This window comes from Cryptotermes secundus, unplaced genomic scaffold (assembly GCF_002891405.2).
Source record: "Cryptotermes secundus unplaced genomic scaffold, Csec_1.0 scaffold931, whole genome shotgun sequence".
Lineage (NCBI taxonomy): Eukaryota > Metazoa > Arthropoda > Insecta > Blattodea > Kalotermitidae > Cryptotermes > Cryptotermes secundus.
In genome coordinates this window covers 1,009,917-1,029,162 of record NW_019732382.1, presented here as the reverse complement: position 1 = coordinate 1,029,162, position 19,246 = coordinate 1,009,917, and the positions used below count along the sequence as shown (strand labels likewise).

The window sequence follows — 19,246 nt, the reverse complement described above, 5'->3', positions numbered from 1 at the left end:
TTCTGAGATCTAGAGCTGCATGATGGATAAATACAAAATACAAATATGAAATCAACACACCTTTCACTAACAAGACTACATTTACAGAGTAAACTTTCTCTGATTTTCAGCCTGCCACTATTGTATACAGAAGACGCATATAAGATTTCCACAATGACTTATCAGAAAAAGTTATTAACTTCAAGTACAACATTGCCATAGTATCACAACACACTGAAACATATTCCACTCTTATGTAGAATACACTTACAGTTACAAGTGTAAACATACTAAAATAAAAAAAAATAATAAGGAATAATTCATATTTTGAGTTGACAAAGCAGTATTCCACAGCAGTCACATTGGTACTAGCTTAGCATAAAAAACTGTCAAATATTTTTGACATGGCATAACTGATCAGAAAGATCAGTGCATGATACAGCTGCAACACTGAGACTTTGAAAATAAATCCTGTGGATGGTGGGGAAAATGGTGCTTGAGGCTTCCCCCCCTGTGTTTACTATCTCACTTCCTTGTGATCTGTGTCAGCTAGCCTGACTGAAGGTTATCACTACAAACATGCCTGTGAACAGAATGACTAGATAGCCGGAGGGGGGTAAAAAAAGTGTCTAGTCTCAGGTACTCAATAAAGACAAGGAGCAAAGTTGTAATAATATCCCAGTACAGTCTAAGCTTTTAAAAAAATAACTGTATGCTCTTAACCTTCCGCTATTATGAGACAATATTTCTCCATGTGTCCAATGAAATATTGTACTGTGCACTGAAAGTTACGGGCTGGCCATTCCTCAAGCTGTTTTGTCTTTACAGATGGCTACAATGGTAAATATTTCATAGGATTTTATATATTATGGCAGTGACTATGTTAACTGAAGGTAAATTTTGTAATTTCCAGTTTTTATCCCATTCATGGTCTTCAAAGAGTTGCACACCCAAACATGAATATGTAGCTGCACACGTTGCTTTATTTGGCACAGCAACCTACTTCATGTTTTCAGTGGCAAGTGTCTCTTTCCTGAGTTGTGATATAATGAAGTCCTGTATGCAGATACCAATGTTGCTCCATAACAGTCATATCCACCTACAGGACTCGCAGTATTACAACCCAGAAAACCAAACTCAGAATACTCCATTTCATATTTTACAGATATTATGGTGCTGCACCTACATAACCTAAGATACTAGAACACACTGTGAAGCATGTATCAGTCAGCACTATCACATATTTTTCTGAAATCTAAATTTGCCAAAAGTAACTGAATTAGTAACACAGATGTTGAGGGCAATACAAATACCACCTGCTAAATCAACTCAGATTCTTACTATCAATACAAGAACTAATGTTTTGCATATCTCATATGCACAGCAGTGTTCTTCACACTCTAAGTAAATTAAACAAATAGTGTCAATTTAAATTAACACAACTTAGCAATTACTTCCTACAAGGAAACTAAACCCAAGATTCTGTATATATTCAAGCATCACTGATAGTCTTGGAACAACAGTTTTCATACTGAAAACAGTACCAAACATGAATATCCATTCCTCTGGGACATCACTCCTGCCCCCTCCACCCAAGTGAGGATATATCTGATGCTATATTTTTCAGGATAAAAATTGTGACTACACTGTAAAAATAATGCAATTATTTTAGTTTATATTAATCACATCTGAGATGTAATGATATGAAAAATATTAATGTGCCTGAGATAACTGCAAATAGCCATACGTCTTTCTTCTATTTGAAACGTAATTCATTTTAGTATAAGCTCAAAAATGGGCTCCATAGTTACTTTAATACAAATTCCACAGTACGGGTCTCACAAGTATTTCAAGATACTTTATCTACATATGGCTTTAAGAGGCTTAACTACAGAGGTAACTCCATTTACATTTCCTTGCTTTTAAGGATTTGCCTCCTCTAAGGATTAATGTTTATGGTTCCCACTCAGTTCATTTCGTTTTGAGCTTCTGTCAGTCAAGATTTTTCTTGGTTCATGGTGTAACATAACTGTTTGGAGACCTCTGGAGGAGATTCACTAAGCATACTTATTCAACAATTGCAATGCACTGCAATATAATTTGTGTCAACAAGGTCATTCTGGTATAAGAAAGTATGTTAAGCCATTTCTTTATCAGTTGTGATGTTAAAAATGCCCTTTTAAAATTGGGATAGAAGACTGCACTTTTAACATTAAATATTTTTAATTTCCTGTAAGAGTCACTTTTAATAATAAACATTTCAGCATATATGTTCAACATTATACATATCACTCAGGAAGGTGGGTTACCTTATCCACCAGTTTGTTTTCAAATATGCTACAAATTATATAACATCCTGGGAACTAAGAATTTGTCAGTATTCACCTACAGTCTTCTAAGATTGTCTAAAAATAAATACAAAATAAGGGACACACTCATAATGAGTAGTTCCCTGTAAAATGCAACATCACAATTATTAATGTTATTTCACTACCACTTCAAAATGAAATAAAAGACATTGTCTATCAAATATTATTATTAGCGGAGACTCTTGTAAAGTCACTGAATTCATAAACTTATCTTTATTAATTCTGCACCAATCAAATACAAGTTCTGGTGTTAATGAACATTGTTAACCTTTACTTCCCACACAGTGCCCAGAAACATTTTACCTGCATTAGACTTCCACATCTTGAAACATGCATAACTTCTTTTATTTATCTACCCTTTACCACAGACTGGGAAAAGCCCATTCATTTAAATTACAAAGTGGGAAACTGAACCAGTTTACCAAGTAATGCAAATCTCTTCTGCAAAACTTAAAATAGTAAGGATTTCAATTCTTGCTACAGTGACAAAGTTTTAGCATGCAAACATAACATAATTCTCAAAGTACAATAACAGTTTACTTTGAAACATTCCATTCTTTTAAAAATACTTCATAAGATACTGAATATATATGACTATAATTCAACCTTTTTTATTGACATATCTGGATATACTACTACTTCTGTCTGCCTCTGTACCAAATTAATTTTGGGCAAGCAATACTACAGGTGTAATGTCACTGAACACTAAAAAGCATACAGTAGCTTTTAAACTATTCTTTCATCATACTCGTATCCTTTCTGCAGATATGTGGGCAGAACAAATTAAGCATAATGTGAAGATGAAAATAAAATGGACTAAACATGTCCATATATCAATAATCATGATTAAAATCCTGCATGTAGACTGGCTATTCTGACCAAGGCTTTCCTTTATCCCATCATATAAATACAAAGATAATACCCCTGTCCTAAAGATGTGACCTCTTCTCCCACTTCACAGACACAATGCATTACAATATACAGCAAAGCTTTGCTTGCTGCCTCCTCCATGCTGGTTTCTCATTTGGCTTACTCTTTGACCCTGATGACAGAGTTGACATGCTCCTCCAAAATGCTGGTTGACTTTCAATAAACTATGAGCTATGGTGTTATACCCCAGATGACACAACTCTTCAGTGATACAATTATGTATGTGTATTATGTATATTATGTGTATGTGTCCAGCTGAATCAGTACTCAGTTATGCATACTACATGCATTATCAGACTGATGCTGGTCTTCATCTACTGCCATTTGTTGTATCAATTGTGATACAGCTACACTGTGTTGAATCTACAGCCAATATGTCTATACACAGAATACCAAGTGACTTTGATAGAGTATCTAAAAGGTCATGAACTGCCATCACTTTAGAGTACAAAATGAAAGCTATTCACTAAATTGAAGCTGATGAGCATCAGGTTGACACCTGTAGGCATTTTGGTTTATCTGGCTCTGCAGTTAAAACAATTCTGAATAGCACTAATAAAGTTAAACATATCAGTCAGTCTACTTAACTACTTCAAAGTTAACTGCAATTATGATTACAAGTGCAGGGCATGAGAATGTGAGATGATCTGAGATGATGCAGTAGGTTAGCACTAATAATATTCTGTGTCAGATCAGAGGTTAAGTTTGGGAGTGTGGGTGCATATAAGTGAAAATGGATCAGGTATCTGAAGGTACTGATGAGTGAATCTGGGCACAGCACAACACAATTTACTTTTGGAGTACAACACCAAATGTACTTCTGATAGTCCATTAATTAATTGCCAATCAAATAATAAGCAATCAAACACAAAACATACTTTAATAGGAAGAATACAAAATGTAAGATTTGAGGCTTTCACGGCGGTGACTATGAAGAAAGCAGTCTTCTGGGATTTGGCNACGTTCCTCCGAAACGTCGGTTAACACCACACATACACGGTGCCAAATCCCAGAAGACTGCTTTCTTCAGAATACAAAATGTCACATAATGAATTCTTTAAATGTAATTAATTCAAATTAGTCAAATGTAACTTATTTCTTAAACCAAATGTATATTTCTTGGACCTATTTAAAGTAAAGTTGCAAATAATTCCTGAGATCTGAGATCACAGACATCAACTAAGCATTCATATGAGGTGAAACATGACAAAGGGATGCAAATGTTGCCTCCCTCTAACAGTTAATGAGGTCTGTTTCCTGTCAAAGTAACAATTTCTAATTTACACAACTTTCAAGCAGAACCACTTAATATCCTTTTCTCAAATTATGAGCCCACCGCAGAGCTAGGGAGACCAGCAGATTCCTTGTTGCCAAGAGGTGAAAAGAAACCAGGGTATCAACTGACCACAGCACACCATCTGCAACTTCTCAAATTTTACAACAAAAGAACCAAAACCCTTCGCTGTGTAGGCAGATCACCAGACTCAAACCAAAGAGTTATATCACCTCTTAATCTTTTTCTTAGCATGATCACTTTCACGGAATCAAGAAACACAAACCCAATAAGGTACTGGACTTTAGGTTCTCACAGTGGTGATTATGTCTGGGGATATAATGCTGTGTAGTGCAGTTGAAAGTCATTCAATATGCTCTGCTTGTTGCCTCCTTCATGTTGGTTTCTTGCTTGGCTTACTCTTTAACCATGAATATGGATGTAACATGTTACTCCCAGAAACTGGTTGACTTTCAATGGACTATATGATGTTATTTCACAGAAGACAGAACTTTTCAAACAACACTTCAAGCCAGAAATCATCCATGAACTCATAACACAACAAACAAATGCCATATCTCACATGTAAGCTCTCTTGTGCAACCTCTATCCATTCTCACATGATATACCGTAATTTTATTCACATTCTGACAGTCACCAAACTCAAACTGACATTCGCACTATTAATGCCACTCCTGTAAATTACTTACATATATTATGGCAATGAATGTGTTTGGCCAGATCATGATTCCATTAAATCAGAATCCAGAGTTTATTTTCCATGTAACACACTTTTCAAATCAACTTTCTATCACAATTTCTGTATAAATTTTCAAAATCTTTACTTTTTTTTAGGAAATAACAAAATCACAGTCTACCCTTTTAATTAAGTCCTAAAAGTTGTTGACAGTGGTATATTAACACAATGACTACTTTTTTTGCACATTATCCACTGTCCTACTTTTTTATTTTTATATGTTTCAGAGACTCTATCTCTGTACTCTGTTAAAAATAAAAAACTAGTCTGTTGAGCCCAATCAAAAGAGCTAATCGAGAGATAGAAACAAGCTCTAATGAGTGAGCCCAACAGTGTAGTTGTTTTACCCAAGAACGGAGAAAGGGTTTTCCAGCCCAAACCTTCTGTCTCAGCCAGCCTCAACAACTTCAACTACCTGTTTTGGAGAATTCAAACTGACAAAAAGGTAAAGTTACCCCTGTCTTTAATTATAAAATTAACTCTTTGACTGGCGCGGGCATGTTTTAACGCCCGGACGATGCCAGCCGTTCCCTGGCGTTGGCGTGTTTTAACGCTTTGACAATCTCTTCCCTTCTTTGCTCTCTTGGCACTCATCAACCAAAGACATATATATGATAGTTTTTGTGCATGTTTGTTAAGAACCCTTGTAAACTTTGTGGGGGTCTATATTACTGTCAGAACCCTCTGAGAAGGAAAAGGTCAGAAAATATTTCACATTCATTCAGTTTCACCAAGTCTTCTTGCAGCAAGTGCCTTCGTGTTCCTACAGACCAGCTGGAAAATGTTGTGAACGAAATTTGTTCTGATGATGATAGTGGCGATGAAATAATGATTCCTGAATTGGATGAAGTTGATAGTGACAATAATACAGTGATAGACAATGATCCACAAGACAGTAATCATGAACATTTACCTACCACGAGTGCGGTGCCTGACACGCCCATCTCATGAACGTACGGAGACATTGTACCCCCAATATTTCCATTTGCTAATAGTTTCGGGATCAAAATTGATATAACACATAAAATGCATCCCTTTTCATGGATTAAAATTTTTTCTGGATGACGACTTGGTAAATCACATCACAACTGAAACCAATCGCTATGCTCACCAGCACTTCAACACACATGAGTTAGCTCCTCACTCTCGAAAACACAATTACAATTATGTCACATCAGATGAAATCTGGACATACTTAGGAATTGTGTTCATGACAGGAATCGACAAACGCCCTGAAATTGAAGAATATTTGTCCACTAGGCCCCTATTTCACACCCATGGTATGGACAAAACATGTCTTTGCGGTTGAATAGTTTCATTCTATTCAAAAAGAACACAACAAACGAAAAATACAAGAAGAGAAATTACAGATTCAAAGATTTTATATTGGACTGTGTAGAAAAATGACTGAACCAAACAAACAGTGTGGAGAGGGAGAAAAGTCAAGGAATGAAGTGGATGACGAATCTATTGCGTCAGACTAGAGTGCAGTCACGCCTCCGCCCTCGACCTTGAAAAGACCACCAGTGAAAGAGCCAGCAAATCGTCTAGAGGGTGGCTTGAAAATTCACAAAATGGTCCATGTTCCTCCCAGTAACAATAAGAAGAATGGTGCCCTGAGAAAGTGTCGCGTGAGTGCTAAGCACAAGGTTAGAAAAGAAACAAGTATCATGTGTGCAGGCTGTGGTGTGGCTCTCTGCAAACTTTCATGTTTCAATGTTTATCACACGAAGAAAAACTAATAAAGAGGTATGGAAAGGAATTTATTGCATAATATATTGTATTTTAATTAGTTCCTGAAAATTTTGTTTTTAAAAACCAATTTTTGTTGAAGTTGTTTAGGAAAAAGTAACGACATGCATTTTAGCGACATAAGGCTTAAAGGGCCTGCCAGGATAGGGGTGGGATTTAAATACCCTTCGTGCCAGTCAAAGAGTTAAGAACTACTCTGGGAAGGCATACGAGAAGTGGAGATAAAGCTCCACCATTTCTGACCATGGCACTAGATGGATGTGAGATGTCAAGTTTCACAACCCCACTGCTTTCCCCTTCAGGATAGGATCTCTGGTACCTATTGGATAGGAGGCTGGGTGGGCCTCAGAGCTTGTATGATTGCTATGGAGTAGAGAAAAATGTTCTGCCCCAGCAGGAAATGAACCCCAGTTGCCCAGACCACAGCCTAGTTGATAAACTGAGCTATCCCAGCTACTCTTTGGACTGAATTTATCACCCTTTATTATATTATTATTAATATCAATATATAATATACAATATATTATTATTCACTGGTTTCTGTCTACGTTTTGTCATGCCATAAACTTAACCCTATCTTTTTGGCATCTGTGAATTCCACATTTGCTTGTGTTTACAGGAATGTAACCCTCATTAATGTGGAGGGTGTACTGCACTGATCTCAGTTGTGTAATACAGGACATCAAGTCCATGATTTGTTATACACAATCATGTCTTCATTTTGGCACTATACATACAAATGCATAAGTTCTATTCACGGGGTAATCTTCATTTAATGTTTTGGTATTGGGTAACGGGTCTTACAAAATTAAACACAGAGATTTAGGCCAATACCATAAGAACTGAACATTAAATGAAGAAAAACCTTATGTTAAAGAATATTATATGGACTTCATTCATAATTGTGACTGTATTGTAACAGACTGTTCCCATAGTTTAAACATGTACAAATGTACAAGATCTGAAATAAAAGTTTATATTTATAATGCTGAAACATACGTAGGTAGGCTGAAAAGTAATGCACACATGCTTGCAGAGCGCGAACGAAATGACCTTCAGAAGTGCGCCAGGTGGCATGTGGAAGTAACATTCCCCCTCAATATACATGCGCAGATTTGAGATCGTTGCGTTCATCCAGTGTATTTCGAGAAGCGGAAGTATGGAGACGTGTTCTAGTGCTATGTCAACGCAAGTTAAACAGCGTGCTGTTATCGAATTTTTAACTGCTGAAAAAGTGACTCCTACTGAGATTCATAGTCGTTTAAAGGCTGTTTATGGTGACGATGCTGTTGATAGGTCTACTGTAAATCGATGGTTATTAAATTTCGTGGTTCCGAGCCTGGAAAAGCCATAATTGTTGATGAAACGCAGCGGACATCCGATCACTGCCACAGACGATAATCTTCGCAAACTCGTCGACGATTTGATTCAAAATGACCGGCGAATCACTCAAAAGCATATCGCAAACCATATTGGAATATCCAAGGAACGTGTTGGCTTCATTATTGAACAATTGGGATACTGTAAAATCTGTGCACAATGGGTATACCACGCCATCTCACAGACGAGAACAAACAGCGTCGATTGGAATGCTGTGAGCAACTTTTGCAGCGCTATTGTGACGAAGGAGACGACTTTCTTTTGAATATTGTGATGGGGGATGAGTCATGAGTCCATCGTTATGACCCGGAAGAGAAAAGACAGAGCGCAGAATATCGACATCCGTCTTCTTCTCAGGCGAAAAAGTTCAAAACACAACCATCCGCGAAGAAACTTCTTTTGACTGTTTTGGGATGCTCACTGAGTTTATGTGACCGATTTTCTAGAATGAGGGGCAACGGTAAATTCTTCTCAGTACATACAGACTCTAAAACACCTCCGGCGTCGAGTTTGTCGTGTTAGAGGCAGCCTGGCGCCAATAATCTTGCAACATGACAACGCTCGTCCACATACCTCGCATGCAACTGAAGAGGCTCTGCGAAACCTGAAGTCTGAACCGATTCCACACCCTCCTTATTCCCCCGATCTTGCGCCTTGCGATTTTTATTTTTTCCCTCTACTCAAGAGAGACCTCAAGGGACCTCGGACGATGAGGTGAAGGCAGCTGTCAAGTCCTGGATTTGAGAAAAGTCGGAAGAATTTTTCAGTGACAGAATGAAAAAACTTGTTTACGTTGGGAGAAATGTGTTAGCCTTAACGGTGACTATGTTGAAAAATAAATATATGCTTTTGAAACTAAAGAATTGTACTTTAATGTACTTTTTGCCCGATCTTACTATTTGTTTTTGTTCGAGCTCTACAAGCATGTGTGCATTACTTTCCAGCCTACCCACGTATATATGAGTACTTTATAACATACCCCTGTGAATATGTGAATAACATGTGGTTAAGAAATTGAATAGGTAATTTTCACAGTATTGTGCTAATTTGTCACTTTCCATACTTGCATAACTTGGATCCACAAGTCTGTCCTACCAACTGCAAAGCAGTACTTACATTCATACGAGGGATATTAGGAAAGTAACCTACTTTTTTCTTTGTTGTAATGGTTCTAATAAAGAAATTGTAAAAGTAACCTACGTTTATTTAGGTAGCTAATGTAGGAGCAGGGGAGGGGGGTCATGCATGTGAGGTAGTGTCACATGACTTACTGCCTTGTAAACCATCAAATTAATAGTCAAGTGGTGTTTGTTCTTGTCTCTACACAGCAAGTTATGTCTCCTGCAATTGATAAACCTGACACATATGAAATTCACACTGTTATCCACTTTATTCGCGTTAAAAGCATGAGTGCTACAGAAATCCATTGAATTGCCACATGTTTGGAATCCAGAAAGGTTATTATTGTAACGTGTTTGCAATCCAGAAGAGTCACTTCTATGGAAACGCTAGAACAGACCGTTGCATAGGAAGTAACAATAGCGACACTGTAATCCCAACAGTGAGCCGTTGTGTCGAGAACATCGAATCTCCACGGTTATGATGAATACGCGAAGCGTTCCCACAGAGACAACGCAATAACAATGGGTCACTGTGTAGGAACCGCGGAGCCAACAAAGCAACGTTTCCACTGCTATAACAGAGGGTTCATTTTGCATAGCAGCCGAGAGGATAAATAGCCCAGCTTCGACGAGAAGCAGTTAGTCCTGGAACATCCGCCANCCTGGCGCCAATAATCTTGCAACATGACAACGCTCGTCCACATACCTCGCATGCAACTGAAGAGGCTCTGCGAAACCTGAAGTCTGAACCGATTCCACACCCTCCTTATTCCCCCGATCTTGCGCCTTGCGATTTTTATTTTTTCCCTCTACTCAAGAGAGACCTCAAGGGACCTCGGACGATGAGGTGAAGGCAGCTGTCAAGTCCTGGATTTGAGAAAAGTCGGAAGAATTTTTCAGTGACAGAATGAAAAAACTTGTTTACGTTGGGAGAAATGTGTTAGCCTTAACGGTGACTATGTTGAAAAATAAATATATGCTTTTGAAACTAAAGAATTGTACTTTAATGTACTTTTTGCCCGATCTTACTATTTGTTTTTGTTCGAGCTCTACAAGCATGTGTGCATTACTTTCCAGCCTACCCACGTATATATGAGTACTTTATAACATACCCCTGTGAATATGTGAATAACATGTGGTTAAGAAATTGAATAGGTAATTTTCACAGTATTGTGCTAATTTGTCACTTTCCATACTTGCATAACTTGGATCCACAAGTCTGTCCTACCAACTGCAAAGCAGTACTTACATTCATACGAGGGATATTAGGAAAGTAACCTACTTTTTTCTTTGTTGTAATGGTTCTAATAAAGAAATTGTAAAAGTAACCTACGTTTATTTAGGTAGCTAATGTAGGAGCAGGGGAGGGGGGTCATGCATGTGAGGTAGTGTCACATGACTTACTGCCTTGTAAACCATCAAATTAATAGTCAAGTGGTGTTTGTTCTTGTCTCTACACAGCAAGTTATGTCTCCTGCAATTGATAAACCTGACACATATGAAATTCACACTGTTATCCACTTTATTCGCGTTAAAAGCATGAGTGCTACAGAAATCCATTGAATTGCCACATGTTTGGAATCCAGAAAGGTTATTATTGTAACGTGTTTGCAATCCAGAAGAGTCACTTCTATGGAAACGCTAGAACAGACCGTTGCATAGGAAGTAACAATAGCGACACTGTAATCCCAACAGTGAGCCGTTGTGTCGAGAACATCGAATCTCCACGGTTATGATGAATACGCGAAGCGTTCCCACAGAGACAACGCAATAACAATGGGTCACTGTGTAGGAACCGCGGAGCCAACAAAGCAACGTTTCCACTGCTATAACAGAGGGTTCATTTTGCATAGCAGCCGAGAGGATAAATAGCCCAGCTTCGACGAGAAGCAGTTAGTCCTGGAACATCCGCCACAGAAGAGAGTCTGCTAGAAACCGCCAGAGAAGACAGTCCAGTACCGCCGAAATATTGTAAGCAGTATTTGTAACACTGCAAGTGGAACTGACTGTAAGGTGTGTGTAAGGTGAGCGAACGGAATAAATTCGCTATATCAAACAGCGGCGTAAACTTATTTGTAGTGTGACTCACAAAACATGCTACACTGGTGTCAGAAGTGTTTTACAAACTTTAACACGCGTCCTACAACAACAACAAAAAATGGAAATGCAGCAAATGTTGGAACTTCTGCTGAAGAAAATGACAGCTTACGAAGAAAAAGCAGATGTCAACGAGGCCAAGGCCGACGCCTGACATAAACAGATGATGGCCGAGCAGAAAGCATGGCGAGAAGAAATGGCCGCCATGCGAGCCAAGAAGTTGAAAGCCGATATGAACGCCTGGCAGGAAGAGACGACAGCCTGCCAAGATGTAGTGGAGCCAGTCTCAGTGAACATGAAACCTGAGGCGACGCAGAGAGAAGAAGTCCCCGTAGAAGACACCCCAAGAATACTGGTCGGAGAACCGAAGAAAAGGCGTAGGGACCGAAAACTGGCCGCGGAGCGCCGCCGCCAGAAAGCAAAGGATGCAACATGGGAAAATCGTGGACCCCAGGAGAAATTGGCTGTCTCCCGCAGAGTGACAACACACCGAGAGAAAGCGGCACGGAGAACGCCAATAGACAAGAGGATGTCCTGTCGCACAACAGTGGCACGACGCAGAAGAGATGCCTTAAGGAAAGAACGCACCCAAATTCAAGATGGGCACCAGAAGAAATATGTCACCGCTCCCGTCAGGATGTCCCTCCGTACAAAAGTAGCACGACGTAGGGGACACATCATGGGGATCAACCCAACTTGGAACAATGTTGCAAGGGGAGCCCCTAAATGGCGAAGACTTCAGGTGGAACCGGAGGGCAATATTAGAGTAAAAAACGCATACACAAGACAGCGACTGCATCCAAAAAACGAGAGGACAGCCAGCCGGACGCTCAGGAAGATCATCGGGTTAAAACTTGTGAAGTTAGCAGTGGGACTTTCCAGCAAGTTACCGAAAACGAGACACTGGACACTGTGGAGGGGTTGACCCCCTCCAAAACGGAAAAAGGGAAACGGCCCTTATGGGAGGAACCGGTAAAGTACCGACTTCCCCAACAAGGATAAATGGAGAATGAATGAATGTGAAACAAGGCGACCGACAAACTCTGGACCTTGGAAGTGCTCGGGACGTGCACCACTGAAGAGAGGGGCGGATGCGGTTGGACAAACACCGCACAAAGATGCCAGCAGAACAGCAAGGCCGAATGAAGACGTTGCCAGCAAAACACCGCGGCATCGAAACCGAGGAAGAACCTTTAGGCTGTTCGGGGACGAACAACCTTTAGAAGGGAGCAATGTAACGTGTTTGCAATCCAGAAGGGACACTTCTATGGAAACGCTAGAACAGACCGTTGCCTAGGAAGTAACAATAGCGACACTGTAATCCCAACAGTGAGCCGTTGTGTCGAGAACATCGAATCTCCACGGTTACGACGAATACGCGAAGCGTTCCCACAGAGACAACGCAATAACAATGGGTCATTGCGTAGGAATCGCGGAACCAACAAAGCAACGTTTCCACTGCTATAACAGAGGGTTCATTTGCATAGCAGCGGCCGAGGGGATAAATAGCCCAGCTGCGACGAGAAGCAGTCAGTCCTGGAACATCCGCTGCAGAAGAGAGTCTGCTAGAAACCGCCGAGATATTGTAAGCAGTAATTGTAACACTGCAAGTGGAAATGACTGTAAGGTGTGTGTAAGGTGAGCGAACGGAATAAATTCGCTATATCAAACAGCGGAGTAAACTTATTTGTAGCGTGACACGCAAAACACGCTACACTATTATTATTATTATTATTATTAGAGGGGGTGGGTTTCCCCATGCACTTAGACCAGTTATTGGCCCACTGTGTGTCCCCCTTTAATTTCTACTGTCGCCATACCCTACCGGTACTGGTGCGTGCTATCAGCCCCGTTCGCCAACGAGATCGGCACTCGGTACCTGTTATTTCCCCCATCTACCAGAGGCATTGGAAACTACTTGGGCGGGAAACTTGTTACCTAATTTTGCTCAGATGTCTCCTAGAGACATGAGGATCTTTTACGTGCCGTAAATCTATGACACGGGACCCACGGCTTAAAGTCCCTCCCGGAGGACTCGTTCCCTGAATTTTTCCGCCCTTAAAAATTCCACAACCTCTGCCGGGTTTGAACCCACGTACCTTGAGTCATGAGGTGGGAACGTTACCCCTAGACTACAGAGGCCGCTATCCAGAATGGTTACTTCCATGGAAACGCTAGAACAGACCGTTCCATAGAAGTAACAATAGCGGTACTGTAATTCTAACAGTGAGCCATTGCGTAGAGAACGCCGAATCTCCCCGGAGATGAGTCTCCACGGTTATAATGGGGGTTCATTGCATAGCAGCGGCCTAGGTTATAAAGAGGGTTGAAGGCATTTGCCAAGTCAGTTGGAACCTAGACACCATACAATATAAAAAAGAAGACAGTTTTACGAAAGCCGCCGCCGAAAGCAGTCTAGTATTCGCCGAGATATAGTGGGAGCAGTAATTGTGATACTGAAAGTGATAGTAATTGTAAGGTGTGAAAGAGTGAGTGTCCAATAAAGATTCGCTAAATCCGAGACCCACGTGAAGCTATTTGTCATGTGACATACCCAACACGTGACAACTGGTGTCAGAAGTGGGATCAGTTCAGATTCTGAGGCGAATTTGTTATAACGCCACACGAGCTAAAATGGAGTTACAGCAGATGATAGAACTGCTGCTAAAGGAAATCAGAGCTAGCCAAGAAAAAGAGGACGCTGATAGAAAAGCCGAGAAGGAAGAAAGGGAGGCCAATATGAAAGCATGGCGAGAAGAGATGACCACCATGAGAGACAAATGGGTGAACGACAACCACGATGAGACGTTGACCTGCCAAGAGATGGAGGCACGTCAAATAGAGAGAAAGCCGACCTCACTGGACAGGAAACCTGAGGCGGCACAGAAAGAAGAGGTCCCCGCAGAAGACGCCACGATAACGCCGGTCGGAGAACAGAGGAAACGGCGTAGGGACCGAAAACTGACCACGGAGCGCCGCAGTCAGAAACCGAAGAATTTGTCACGGGAAAATTGTAAACCCCCCCCAAAAAAAATTGGCTGTCGCCCGCAGAAGGACGAGCCACCGTGCAACAGTGGCACGGCAAGAGGAGAAGAGAAGCGACATAAGGATGTCCCGTCGCGCGCAACAGTGGCATGACGCATGAGAGACATCCTCGGGCCAAACATGACCTGCCGTGCGAAAGTGGCATGGCGCAAGGAAAACTCTGACGGAAGGAACCGCACCAGGGACAAAGTGATGTTAGGAACCTCGAAAGGATGGATGCTCAGAAGAGACAACGGGCGCAACCGCAATGTAACAAGCAGAACAAGAATCGAGCACTACAGAAAAATGACGGGACATGAGACCGCGAAACAAATTACCGAATCTCCGGTCCCATCACAAAACATCAAAAACTGGACACTGTGGAGGGGTCGACAGCCTCCAGAACGAAAAAAGGAAACGGCCCGCATGGGAGGAACCGGTAGTAGAAACACCGGCCTACCTAGCAAGAATGAATGAGGAAAGAATGAAAGTGAAGTATGAATGTGAGACAATGCGACCAACAAATTCTGGACTACGGGAGTGCTCGGGATGAGCACCACTGAAGAGAGGGACGGATGCGGTAGAATGAACAGCGCAAAAGGACGTGAGAAGAACAGCAAGACCGAATTCAGACATTGCCAGCAAAACAACGTGGAAATGGAAGAGAGGAAGAATCTTTAGGCTGTTCGGGGACGAACAACCTTTAGAAGGAAGCAATGTCACATGTTTGGAATCCAGAAGGGTTACTTCCATGGAAACGCTAGAACAGACCGTTGCATTGGAAGTAACAATAGCGGTATTGTAATTCTAACAGTGAACCATTGTGTTCTCCTTGCGCCGTGCCACTTTCGCACAGCGGGTCGTGTTCAGCCCAAGGATGTCTCTCATGCGTTGTGCCACTGTTGCATGGTGGCTCGTCCTTCTGCGGGCGACAGCCAATTTTTTGGGGGTTTACAATTTTCCCGTGTCGAGTCCTTCAGTTTCTGACTGTGGCGCTCCGTGCCCAGTTTTCAGTCCCTACGCTGTTTCCTCGGTATTCCGACCGGCGTTATCGTGGCGTCTTCTGTGGGGACCTCTTCTTTCTGTGCAGCCTCTGGTTTCCTGTCCAGTGAGACCGGCTTTCTCTCTTGTGACATGCCTCCATCTCTTGGCAGGCCAACGTCTCATCGCAGTTGTTGTTCACCCATTTGTCTCTCATGACGGCCATCTCTTCTCGCCATACTTTCAAATTAGCCTCCCTTTCTTCCTACTCGGCTTTTCTATCGGTGCCCTCTTTTTCTTCGCTTTTCCTTCAGCAGCAGTAACATCATCTGCTGTAACTCCATTTTAGCTCGCGTGGCATTACAACAGATTCACCTCAGAATCCAAACTGATCCCACTTCTGACACCAGTTTTCACGTGCTGGGTATGTCACGCGACAAATAACTTCACGTGGGTCTCGGATTTAGCGAATGTTTATTGTGCTTCACTTCTTATTATTACTCGCAGTATCGCTTGACTTCTGTCTCTACTTCGATGCTTGTACTGTCCTTGGCCATGGCTGGATCTCAACTGTCTTCGGCGATGGCTATCCCAATACTAACTTCTTGCTGTTTCCTTCTATATCGTATGGCGTCTAGGTTCCAACTGACTTGGCAAATGCCTTCAACCCTTTTTATAACCTCGGCCGCTGCTATGCAATGAACCCTCGTTATAACCGTGGAGACTCATCTCCAGGGGGTTTCGGCGTTCTCGATGCAACGGCTCACTGTTAGAATTACAATACCGCTATTGTTACTTCCTACGGAACAGTCTGTTCCAGCGTTCCCATGGAAATAACCCTTCTGGATTCCAAACATGTGACATTATTTACGTGCTGCAGTTTACAGCCAAAATATAATTTGTGAAGGAACTGTAAGACAGTGGTGTAGAATGTTCAAAGATGGGTGAAGGAATGTTCACAATGAAGAGCGAAATGGTCTGCCATCTGCAGTGAGTGATGATCTTGTTCAAAATGTTGAATAAAAAGTTTGTGAAAACAGCACTTCACAATTTCAGAACATTTATGTGAATTTCCTCAAATTTTAAGCACTTTTCTCTACAAGATTATCACAGTTAAGCTAGGCTATCACAAGTTTTGTGCAAGATGGGTTCTGAAAATACTCATAGGTGTGAAAAACATGCATAGAATTGCTTTGGCTTTGACACTTTTAGAGTGATACCACAAAGATGACAATGAATTTCTCAATCATATTGTAACAGGTGATGAAATCTGGGTTTCATTTGTAAACGTTGAAACACAGGAGCTGTCAAAGAAGTGAATGCACACACATTCACCAAACAAGCAGAAAAAGTCTAAACAAATGTTGTCTGCTGCCAGAAAGCTCATGGCAGCTGCTTTATGGAACTGGAAATGAGTGCTGATTGTGGAACTCATGCAACAAGGGACCACAATGTAAGAAGTGTACTGCATGTGAAAGACTAAAAAAAACGTGTAAGGCTATTCAGAACAAAAGGTGTGGAATGCTGACATCCAGTATAGTGCTCCTCCATGACAATGTACATCCACATACAGCTGCTCGCACTTGAGCACTCCTGGAGCATTTCTACTGGGAACTATTCGACCTCCCTCCTTACAGCCCTGATCCTGCTCCAAGTGACTACCACCTGTTTACCTATCTGAAGAACTGGTTATGATCACAGTGCTTCAGCAATAATGAGCAGTTGATGGAAGGTGTCAAAATATGGCTGACCTCACAGGTGGCAGACTTCGACATGGGCATACAAAAACTTATTCCCCATATGACAAGTGCCTCAATTCTTGTGCTTCCTATGCTAAGAAGTGGCTTAAGTATGTACATATTTTTTTTCTCACTGCTTGTCTTGTTAGCAGCTCACCGGAGGTTACTACCTGAATAGCCCTCGTATTTCAGTCTATATATGGATTATAATCCATGACATGGGTATGATAATTATCATACCCAAAGCTTCTCAGCATTCAACTTCCAAATAAAGGAGAAAACACAGTATCATATTAATTGTTCCCTACAACATAGTGAGAGCATAATTTGTATATGAGCAAGGTGTATCACAAATACTCTCATACAATTCATATACCACAATATTGTACGTGATGAAGCTTTGTCTCTGACGATGGGAAATAAACACAAAGTGTGGATTCATATGTAACTGTAACATAGGCCCATGATTATAACATTACCAACTTTATAGTAAATCTAACAGATTGAAGCAGGTGACTTTCAGGTTTTGAGGCAGGACAAGATACAAATACTAAGGGAAACTGTCACCTGAGTTTGAACTAAATAAGTAACTGCATTGAACGTAAATCCTGTGCTGTATAAATCCACACTTCAGCAAAAGACTGAGTTGGCTTAAAGCATGAAGTAAATATACACATAGAGAAGAATACTTATTTTTAGACTGTACATTCCCTTTCACCTTAAAATTGTAATGTCTGCTATTCCGCTCAGGAAATAGGACCTTCTGATTTTACTGACGTGACTACATTATTTCAGAATACAATACTCTTTGCACTTCAGCACAAGTAAAAAATCATACAAGTTGTGAGAGTACTGCATTGAGAAAGCATAAATGGACCACATACAATCATCCATTATCAAGGACTAGTATTTAATTGGCTTTACAGAAATCTGTAACTCCACTTCTACAATATTTTGATCAATATTTCTAAGAATCAAGTTCTCAGTTAAGTGAATCAATACTTGAAGACAGCTTCAAAATGTGTTCAGTTGTTTAATACTTACAAACAGCATTTACATCAGGACTGTACTATGACACCAAAATCAGCGCAAAGATGTACCACATTTCAAAATTCTGCTGGCCTGCTACTGATACTGCAAGACGATTATGGTTTAGAGAGTCTGTGTCATACAGCAGTATCAGGTATTACAGTAACTTACACACATCTTATCATGTACAATCAAAATCTTTCTGGGAAAAAGGTGAACACATATAACTTTTTTAACCACATACTCTCTCACTCCAGACTACAGCTGGAACAGGCAAACTACATATTCCATTGGTCCAATGCTCACTTACTATGCCAGAATCTGGCTAAAATGCTCCATCAGCTGGGAGTGGCAAGCTCAACAAGAATTCTAGTGTACAGTTTACCAATATCCAGCTTCTTTCTCTCATACTGTAAGCTGCTAAGGCCATCAGTTTTGAATCTCTTTCTTCCCGTATTGAGGAACTCATACCGCTTGGGATTTGCATGCTGTTTACGATGGGTAAGCATTTTGTAGCGAGCCACATTCGCAGGATAACGAGAGATATGGTAGCCATGGTGCCTTACCCTGTTGGACATGTCATCATCCTCACCACCCCAGCCCCAGAACATGTTGCTGAATCCATTGACTTTCTTGAACTGAGTTTTTGTCATGGCAGACACACCACCAAAAATACCTGGATATGGGAGTCTGTCATAAAAAAAAACATATACACATTAGATAATGGAGTAATGCCTACTGAAGTTATTTAATTACAGGGATACAAACTCCATGTACAGTATGTCAGCCAAATGAAATGAAACACTGAAAATCCA

General features: G+C 40.9%; 2 protein-coding genes across 6 annotated transcripts in view; one reads left to right on the top strand and one right to left on the bottom strand.

Annotated features, from left to right (window-relative positions):
- Positions 1-14,292: 14,292 nt before the first annotated feature.
- On the top strand, positions 14,293-14,796 carry LOC111867673 (putative uncharacterized protein DDB_G0292636). The gene has a single exon (XM_023857715.1). It carries the CDS (start codon positions 14,293-14,295, stop codon positions 14,794-14,796), a length of 504 nt encoding a protein of 167 aa, XP_023713483.1.
- Positions 14,797-15,993: 1,197 nt separating this feature from the next.
- The window catches only part of LOC111867651 (beta-1,4-N-acetylgalactosaminyltransferase bre-4), a 51,678-nt gene continuing 48,425 nt past the window's right edge, over positions 15,994-19,246 (bottom strand). For all 5 annotated transcript variants that reach the window (XM_023857670.2, XM_033752750.1, XM_033752749.1 and 2 more), the window contains exon 5: positions 15,994-19,121. In XM_023857670.2, coding sequence (XP_023713438.1) covers positions 18,770-19,121 — 352 coding nt within the window. In that variant the 3' untranslated portion in view covers positions 15,994-18,769. The remainder of the gene's footprint in view (positions 19,122-19,246) is intronic.